This window comes from Pollachius pollachius (genome assembly GCF_949987615.1).
Source record: "Pollachius pollachius genome assembly, chromosome: 19".
NCBI classification, from domain to species: Eukaryota; Metazoa; Chordata; class Actinopteri; order Gadiformes; family Gadidae; genus Pollachius; species Pollachius pollachius.
In genome coordinates, this window is record NC_136952.1 from 12,614,927 (window position 1) to 12,624,926 (window position 10,000).

The 10,000-nt window shown below is 51.7% G+C and overlaps 1 protein-coding gene across 1 annotated transcript in view; it reads right to left on the reverse strand.

Moving 5' to 3' along the window:
- Positions 1-10,000, reverse strand: part of bahcc1b (BAH domain and coiled-coil containing 1b) — a 63,109-nt gene that overhangs the window by 15,265 nt on the left and 37,844 nt on the right. The window contains exons 10-14 of the mRNA XM_079756838.1: positions 9,285-9,678; positions 6,172-7,224; positions 1,393-1,559; positions 1,094-1,230; positions 5-39 (exon numbers count right to left, since the gene is read on the reverse strand). Coding sequence (XP_079612964.1) covers positions 5-39; positions 1,094-1,230; positions 1,393-1,559; positions 6,172-7,224; positions 9,285-9,678 — 1,786 coding nt within the window. The remainder of the gene's footprint in view (positions 1-4; positions 40-1,093; positions 1,231-1,392; positions 1,560-6,171; positions 7,225-9,284; positions 9,679-10,000) is intronic.

The following is a 10,000-nucleotide window of genomic DNA, read 5'->3' on the forward strand; positions in this document are numbered from 1 at the left end:
GGGCCCCTGCGTGCTGGACTCCTGGATCTGTCCTCCTTCCTGGATGTGGTAAGAGAGAGAGGGGGAGAGAGAGAGAGAGAGAGAGAGAGAGAGAGAGAGAGAGAGAGAGAGAGAGAGAGAGAGAGAGAGAGAGAGAGAGAGAGGTGTGATCAGGACAGCGATTCAAATTATAAACCAGCAGTGCTGCTGCTGATCCAGTGCCATCAGGATGCCAGGATGTCCTGATAAAATCAGACACAATGTGTTTGTATACAAATCCTGTGTGAAAGCACAGAGAAGGCCTCTGTCTATTTCTTCCTGGATGCAGACCGAATAAAAAGATCTGAGGTTCTCTGTCTGTCTGTGTGTCTGTGAGTCTGTGTGTGTGTGTGTGTGTGTTTGTGAGTCTGTGTGTGTGTGTGTGTGTGTGTTTGTGAGTCTGTGTGTGTGTGTGTGTGTGTGTGTGTGTGTGGAGGGTAGGGGGGAAGGGCTGGGGTGTTTGTGTGTGTGTGTGTGTGTGGGGATGGGGGGGGTGGGGGGGGTTAGTTGTGTGTGTCTGTGTGTGTGTGGGGGGGAGGGGTTATGTGTGTGTGTGTGTGTGTGTGTGTGTGTGTGTGTGTGTGTGTGTGTGGGGGGGTGGTGGAGAGGGGGGGTCCGTTGTGTGTGTGTGTGTGTGTGTGTGTGTATGTGTGTGTGTGTGTGGGGATGGGGGGTCCGTTGTGTGTGTGTGTGTGTGTGTGTGTGTGTGTGTGTGTGTGTGGGGGGGGGGGTCCGTTGTGTGTGTGTGTGTGTGTGGGGGGGGGAGGAGGGGTTAGTTGTGTGTGTGTGTGTGTGTGTGTGTGTGTGTGTGGGGGGGGTTAGTTGTGTGTGTGTGTGTGTGTGTGTGTGTGTGTGTGGGGGGGGGGTTAGTTGGGGGGGTTAGTTGTGTGTGTGTGTGTGTGTGTGTGTGTGTGTGTGTGTGGGGGGGGGTTAGTTGTGTGTGTGTGTGTGTGTGTGTGGGGGGGGTTAGTTGTGTGTGTGTGTGTGTGTGTGTGTGTGTGTGTGTGTGTGTGTGTGTGTGTGTGTGTGTGTGTGTGTGTGTGTGTGTGTGTGTGTGTGTGGGGGGGGTCCTCACTGGTGGTCATGCTTCCTCTGCAGCTTGGCCATCTCCCTCTGCTTCTCTCTGTAGCGCCGCTGGATCTCCGCGAGCTGGACGCGCATGGCTAGCTCCCCCCCCCCCATCGTCTCCATGGAGCCCTTCACCGGACACACCTGTGAGCCCCGCACACACACACACGCACACGCACACGCACACACCCACACACATTTAACATTTTTAAAAATGTCCCACGTGCGACACAGGAAAATTCAAAGAAATGCTTCTTAATGACATGTATGAGCTTGTCTCTGTTTTTATTGTTTTTTTCTTCTCACCGGGCCGTGCCGTGGTGTCCAGTTGCACTTCCTGCGCAGGTTGAGCCTCTCCCTGATTGGACACTGCTGCTCCGCCTCCATATGCACAGGCCCCGCCCTCATCTCCAGGGCGCGGGCGGCGGCCAGGGTAGCAAGGCTGTGGAGGTCGAAGGTCAGCCTGTCTCCACCTTAAGAGCATGGTGAGAGAGAGGAGGATGAAGCAGACTTGTGTGTGTGTGTGTGAGTATGAGTGAGTGTGTGCGTAAATGTATGCGTGTGTGTGTGTGTGCCTGCGTGTGTGTGTCTGCATGTGTGTGTGACTGGGTGTGTGTGTATGTCTGTGTGTGTGCGTATTTCTGTGTGTGTATGCTTTGACCAGACGAAGACACTGTAACAATGTTGTGCAATGAACAGATTTATTGATGGAGCAATAAAGATGTTGTCAGTTGCGGAAAGTGTTCATATTTATGATATAAGCTGCACAGTTGTGTGCAAAATTGATGTATATTGGCATTAAAGCTCTATCTCACACACAAGGGGGGCAAGAACGCAAACACCCGCACATGAACATGCACACACAAGCAAACACACACACACACACACACACATACACAGGCTCATCCCCTCGGTGCACTTAGGAGTGGGAAGAGAAAGAGATCTAAACCTCTTTGGCTGTCATTAGCTCTGTCATTGTCACAGCGGCGGCAAATGAGACAGAATATTCATGAGGCTGTGCTCTCTGATGGAGGCACAAACGCAGACACACACAAATAAACACACAAAACCCTTGACACACATACAAACACACACACACACACACATCCACACAATTTACAAATGTAATTCAAAAAGGAAGCGCACCTCTTCCTGTAAATACACACATGCTCTTGTCCAGCATTTATTGCTGACTGCTGACCCTCCAGACTCTGTGTGTGTGTGTGAGTGTGTGTGGGTGTGGGTGTGTGTGTTGGGGTGTGTGTGCGTGTTTGTGTGTGTGTGTGTGTGTGCATGCACATGTGGGGCAATGCAAGTGTGAGAGAGAGAGAGACAGAATGACACACAGGCAGACAGACAGATAGACAGAGGTGGACAGAGAGAGGGGTTGTTCTTGGTGGGGGGGGGACTGAATAGGGGATGTATGTGTGTTTGGGGGGGAGACTGCGGTAAAGTGGAGGAAAAGCAATAGGAGGCAAAGTGTTTATTGAGCTCTCTATTTATTCTCCTACATCTCCTCATTACAACATCGACACACTCAAATCTGCCCTTCGGGGGAGAAGAGGAGGTGAAGGGAGGAGGGGAGACTAGGAGGGACAGAGAAGACGAGGGAGAGGAGAAGAGGAGAGATGAAGAGAACAGGAGAGGAGAGAGGAAGGGCCACATTAGAGGAGGATTCAATGAGAATCATACAGTAGCAGGAGCTGTTTAGAAATCTCACATTGAAATGTAAAATGCATGAAGGCTGATTCAGGGTATGTGTGTGTGTGTGTGTGTGTGTGTGTGTGTGTGTGTGTGTGTGTGTGTGTGTGTGTGTATGTGTTTGTGTGTGTGTGTGTGGATTAACAGTATCGGGTTTTAGAAATAGATCACCTGATCACGCTCAGCCCGTTCACCCGGGCAGAAAGCTATTAACTGACATCATTAGAACCTGTGTGCAAGTGTGTGTGTGTGTGTGTGTGTGCATGTGTGTGTGTGTGTGGTGTGTGTGTGCGTCTACGTGTGCGTCTATGTGTGTGTATGTCTGTGTGTATGTTTATGCCGACTACAACACTATAGGGTAGGAAGGCAGCGAGATATACGGAGTGAGATCCGTTATCATATCTTTTTTACTAATTAAGCTAATTAAGCTAACATGAATTGAATTGAATGGATTTTAGAAAGAGAGATAGCCAGAGAGTGTGTGAGAGAGACAGAGAGAGAGAGAGAGAGAGGGGAGAGAGATGGACAAAGAGAGAGAGACAATTAGAGTGAGATAGCAAGAGCGAGAGAGCGAGCGAGAGATAGAGAGAGAGGATGTGGGTTGTGGGGATTTATTGATAGTCAAACAGAGAGACACAAATACCGGGAAATGTAGGGTGGAATATTGTAGCCATAGATAGGAAGACCGAAAAGTAAAAGGGGAAGACAAGGAAATGAAGCGATGGATGATGGGTGCAAGATTAAAAATCATGGCCTCTTCCCAGCTCGTAGAGGTCAGTGTCATCTCCACCGAGCCACACATGGACCAATGGGACGCTCCTATTACACTGGCCAAATGACATCAGCGCTGACATCACCAAGACCGGTTTAGTATCCTGAGGATGGCCACAATCAATAAATACCTCCAGCCCACAGGCTGCACACACACACCCAAGCACACCCACACACAAACACACACACACACACACAGACTCACACGCGCACACGCACACACACACACACACAAACATATACACACTCACACGCGTGCACACACACACGCACACACACACACAAACACACACAAGCAGACACACACACACACGCACACGCACACACACACACACACACACATAGGCTAGCATACAGGGCAGTATCAGTGTCCCTGAAGTGGGATTAATAAAAGTTGACTGAAATGAATTGAAGTTTTAACAGAAGTCCTGTGAATCCACAGCTCCTTCTTCTACTGCAGGCAAGAGCTCACTGCAAGGGAGTCTCCCCGTGATTCAGTAATCTGTAATTGCAATCTCCAGTGTGTGCCGGAGATATCCGTGGTCGGTTTCATCTCACAGACACAGTGAGAATGACAAAGGAAAAAGCCATCAGGATTATTAATAAGATCCCCCTGCCGTCTGGGCAAAAAAGGGAAGGTTTTTATTTGAATAAATGTGTTGTGATTTAGACCCAACATGCGTCATGCAACGGCAGGACCTATTGATTCCACACCTGTTATGCATGCTTAGCACACGCACACACACACGTGTGTGTTAAAAACAGAGGCGGGCACAAGCCTGGGCCGGAGCACACATACGCTTAAGTGCTTACACATGCACGCACACACACACACACACACACAGGGACACACACACACACACACACACACACATAAACACATGGGGACACACACAGACCCACACATATACACACACACGCACAAACACAAGGGGACAGACGGGGAAAGACACACACACACATGCAGAAATGCAAACACACAAATGCACACATGAACACAATTACACACACACACAGACAGGCACAGCGACACATCTGCACATCGACTTATGATTCTTTTTACACTTGTTAATTCAATCAACAAGTCTTGTGCAAGTAGGATTCATCCGTGAGATTACACTGGCTTAAGAAGAGAGAGACAGTGAGAGAGAGAGAGAGAGAGAGAGAGAGAGAGAGAGAGAGAGAGAGAGAGAGAGACCGAGAGAGAGACAGAGAGAGACAGAGAGGGACAGATGGGGGTACGGGATAGCTGCTCTCTGAGGAGAGGACAGCAGAAGGTAGAGAGAAGATGAGAGAACAGAAGAGAGGATCAGATGAGAGGAGAAGAGAGGAGATCAGAAGGGAGAAGAAGTGAAGAGGAAAAAGAGATGAGAGCCAAAGAATCAGAAGAGGAGGGCAAAGGAGAGGAGTGGAGAAGAGAGGAGAGGGGAATAGGAGAGGAGAGGGGAGGGGAAGAGGAGAGGAGAGGAGAGGGGAAGAGGATAGAAGAGAAGAGGGGAGGGAAAGAGGAGAGGGGAGGGGAAGTGGAGAGGAGAGGGGAAGAGGAGAGGAGAGGGGAAGAGGAGAGGAGAAGAAGAGGAGAGGAGAGGAGAGGGGAAGAGGAGTGGAGAAGAGAGGTAGGCAAGGAGAGGAGAGGGGAAGGGGAGAGAGGAGAGGAAAATAGAGGAGAGGAGAAGAGGGGGGAAGAGGGGAAAAGAGAAGAGCTGAGCAACACGAGTGTTTTAAAAGAAAGACTCTAATTAGCAAAGCGAGAAGCCGGAGCCCAGGGGAGGCTGGGAAAGGAGATCTGCTCTGCTGTCAGCAAGCATCTGTGTGTGTGTATGTCTGTGTCTGTGTGTGTGTGTGTGTGTTTGAGTGTGTGTGCTTGCGTGTGAGAGTGTGCATGTGTGTGTGGATGTATGCGGGTGAATGGGATCGTGCATGCATGTGTGTGTGTGTGTGTGTGTGTGTGTGTGTGTGTGTGTGTGTGCGATTCATAACCTGCTTGTTTTCCTTCATGCCATTATTGTGTTGCTATGGTTCTTTAACAATGCGTCTCTCCTCCTGCATTCGTTTCTCCCCCTCCCTGCACCTCCTCAAAACACACACCTTCAACCCCCTCCCCATCCCTGAGGAAACTCTGGATCTCTGGACGAGAACGGATGAAGGAAGCTGTCAGTGGGAAACGTGTACGTGTGTTTGTTTCTGGATGTGTGTGCCTGGTGTGTGTGTGTGTGTGTGTGTGTGCGTGTGTGTATATGGATGTGTGTGCCTGGTATGTGTGTGTGTGTGTTTCTCAATATTTGTGGCTTGTTGTGTGTGTGTGTGTGTGTGTGTGTGTGTGTGAGTATTTGTGTGTGTGGGTGAGAGAGCCATTTTGGGTGTGTATGTGTGTTTCTGGATGTGTGTGGCTGGTGTGTGTGTGGGTTGTGTGTGTGTGCGCGCACGCGCGTGCGTGCGTGCGTGCGTGCGTGTGTGTGTGTGTGTGTTTGTTTCGGAATACGCGTGGCTGTGTGCATGTTCGTGCACGTGTGCGTGTGTGTGTGCCCACACTTCATCCATCCCTCTCTCGTTTCAGCCCTGCGGGCCGGGCGGCGTGTCACTGTGCTAAGCCCCGCCTCCTCCCCGGCTCACCTCCTGTCTCCTTCCCCTCCGTCTGCCTCCTCCTCTGCTGGATCTCCAGGTCCGCCAGTTCTCCCAGTATCTCCATGCCCGGGTGAGCGGACCAGTGCGGCCCCCGGGCCGGCGTCACGGTCGCCTTGGCGACGCGCGGCGGCCCCTCGACGGCGTCCCGCGTGGCGCAGAGCGCGGCGGCGATGAGGAGCTCCAGGCTCCACATGTAGGCGCTGGTGGAGGAGGAGGAGCACGCCCCCTCTGGCGGGGAGGAGGAGGAGCAGGAGGAAGAGGGCGGGGAGGAGGCGGGACACGAAGGGGCGCCGCACACGTCCAGCTCGCCGATCGCCACCTCCGTTTCCTCGTCTTCCTTTGCCTCCGCCTCCTCCTCCTTATCGTCCTCCACGACCTCCAGCATTCCCCCCTCCTCCTCCTCCTCCTCCGCCTCCTCTGCCTCCTTCCCCCCCTCCCCCTCCCCCAGGTAGAGGGCGCTGGGTGGGGCGGCGGCGGCGGCGGCGTCAGGGCCGGGCTCAGCCCTCTGCCCGCACAGGGTGGTGGGCTCCCAGCGGACAGCCTCCCTGTCTCCCGCCTGGTCCCTCGCCCAGTGGGTCCTCTGGTCCTCCTCCGGGCCAGCCCCCTGGGGCCGGCGGCCCCCAGGGAGCTCCCCTGTCTGGGACGCCGCCCCCGGGGCTGAGGCCGGAGACGCCGGGTTCGGCACTGGACCGGGAGAGGAGACCGAGAGGGGGAACGGCTCCCTCAGAGGTGTGCTGGCGATGGACACGGAACGTTCCCGGAGGTCTGCCCTCCGTCGCCCTTCCCGCCCTCGCTCTGCTCCCGCGCAGAGCGGCTCCACTATTTTGCAGTCATTGTCGTCTTCCTCTTCGCTCTCGTCCCCTACTTCGTCTTCGTGTCTGGAGAGGGCTGGGAAGGGGCGGGACACGGGGTGGGACTTGGACATGGGTTCAGCCGGCTCCGCCTCCATGGTGGTGTGTTCGGCCAATCGGGCTGCAGGAGGGGAGGGGCCAGCCTTGTATCCAATAGGAATGGAGGGGTAGCTATAAACAGGAGGGAGATCTGGAAGAAAAATAAGACATTTTTTAGAGGATTTTCTTAGTGTGTTCTTGTGTGTTTGTGTGTGCGATGTTGCGTGTGTGTTCCTCTGCGTTTGGTCTTGTGCATGTGTTCTTGTGCGCCTGTGGATGCGCGTGTGAGTATGTGTGTGTGTGCACGTGTGTGTCTTTGCGTGGGCTATTTTGTGTACGTTCTTGTGCGTGTGTGTATGTGCATGTGCGTGTGTGGATGTGCGTGAGTGTGAGAGAGTTTATGCATGCATACGTATGGCTGCAAGCAATTGTGATTGTGGAGGAATGGTAAGGATTTGGCATCAGCAATTATCAGGTATAATAATCGTGTACGGAGAGCAGTACATTCAGCTAATCATTCTGCGGCTCTCAGAGGAAATCAGAGAGAAGGAGCAGCAGGAAGGCAACACTGCAGGGACTCCGTCGTGTGACCATAATACTTTATTGTTGAAGCTAACTGTCAAAGGAGCACAGCTATAGAACCTGTCTGTGTGGAGGAACAGAGCTAGAACCTGTCTGCCTGGAGGAACACAGCTATAGAACCTGTCTGTGTGGAGGAACAGAGCTAGAACCTGTCTGCCTGGAGGAACACAGCTATAGAACCTGTCTGTGAGGACGAGCAGAGCTAGAACCTGTCTGCATGGAGGAACACTTATTGAACCTGTCTGTGAGGAGGAACACTTATAGAACCTGTCTATGGAGGGACAGAGTGCTTTGAGCAGAAGTGTTCTGGGAGTGAGGGACCTAATGCTAGCTGTCCAGAGGCCCTGGGGCCCCAGGTGGGTGCTGTTCAGCGTCGGACTACGAATAATGGGTCGGGTGTTGTCACAGGAGAGTCAAAGTGGACCAAACACTCAACCAACAACTAGTAAAGGAACACAAGTGGTCATTAAAAAGGAGCAACGCCAGCCAATGAAATGAAGAATAGGACATGTGAGACAAGGATATTCCTCCCCTGTTATGTATACATTTGAACTTTTATACTATGTGGGAGTGTGTGTTTATGTAAGCCTCTTTGTAGTAAGTAGTCTTTCCACTGATTTAAAGTAGTCTTTCCACTGATTTAATGTGGAGTGTGTGTGTGTGTGTGTGTGTGTGTGTGTGTGTGTGTGTGTGTGTGTGTGTATGTGTGTTTAGGTGTGCAGAGATGTGCGTGCGCACCAGTCTGATTGAGTGATTGTGTAGGTCTGCGCTAGATATTGATGACACCCTGCTGGCTGCCTGTGATTGCAGTGCCGGCCCTGTCGCCCCTGCATCGTGTTATTGATGGTATCCCTCCGCCCCACTGACAATGCAGCCAGATGAATGCGTATCCTTCCGCCTGCTTCCTTTCAAGGACCCCCGAAGGATAAAAAGGGCCTGCCGGAAGATTTTGCTGACCTTCTGTTTTGAGCACACACACGCGGACAAAAACACAAACTGTTTGTGTGTTTGTGTGTGTGTGTCTGTGTGTGTGTGTGCGTGTTGACACTCTTTATCTGACCTGAATGTCACTCCCCTGTTCTCATTTAACAACATGGAAGGTCAGAAGGGAACTCAGACACACACACGTACAAACACACACACACACACACACACAAGTGTGCAAACACACACAGGCACACACAAGCGCACACAGACAAACACATAGACACAGACACACACACACACACAAAGTCAAGGACACATAGACTAAGGATGCGTTCATGCTTCAAACAGTTTCTTCAAAATCAAAGAATAACATGCTTCAAAGACCAGCACTTCTTTATCTCCACCGCAATATCTCAACCCCTCTTTCTCGCTCTCACTCTTTCAGTTTCTCTTTTTCACTCTCAATTCTGACTTGCCCTCGCTTCAGGCCTCTTCATCTGTGGTAAATGTTGACACAGTCAGGCCTCAGCCCTCACAAACATTTGAAAAGCTTTTTTTCCCTTACAGGAGCTGACGAGGGCCAAAATAACACTCCATGCCCATTTGTATTTCTATGGGATTTCTTGGCGCTTTGCAAAATGTGTATAACTGCCCATCGATTGGTTTCTCTCATGAGCCTGTCGACGAGTTCAAAACACCCACCTGGCTCTAAGGATTGTGGGTAATCCTGCAGCGGCTGGCCCTCGCCCCTCTCGCTCCCTCTCTCCACCCCCTTTCCGTGGTGCGAGGGGGCGGGGCTTAGCGCCGGAGACCTAGGCGCCGTCGCCGCTGGACTGGGGGCGGGGTTTAGAGGGTTGAGTGGGTGTGGCCTCCTGGAAGGGGAGTGGTAACACGGTGACTGGCGACTGCTGGGACACACCCCCTGGGATGGAGTGGAAGCCTTGGGAGGAGGAGGAAGAGGAGGAGGAGGCGTGTGGGAGAAGTGTTTGGCCATGCGTGACGAGGAGGAAGAAGTGGAGGAGGAGGAGGAGTAGGACGATGGCGTTCTGGAAGCTAAGGAGTCTTCAATTGTGATTGCGTGTTCCTCTGGTTTCCTCTGTTCAGCACAAGAGGGGAGACAGAGAAACATTTAATGACATTCAGATAGCAATTCTGCAATATTTCAATTTTTGTATATATGAACAGTTTAATATATGAGATATTAAACTGTACTGTGAAATGTGTGTATTTGCATACATATGTGCTTGCAGCTGTGTGTGTGTGTCTGTATGTGTGCGTGTACTTGTGTGTGTCTTGTTTTGTGCGTATGTATTTGTGTATGTGTGTGTGCTTGTTTATGTGTGTGTGTGTGTGTGTTTCTATGTGTATTTTTAGGCATTTATGTGCATGTCTGTGTCTGTGTGTGTGAGTGTGTGCAT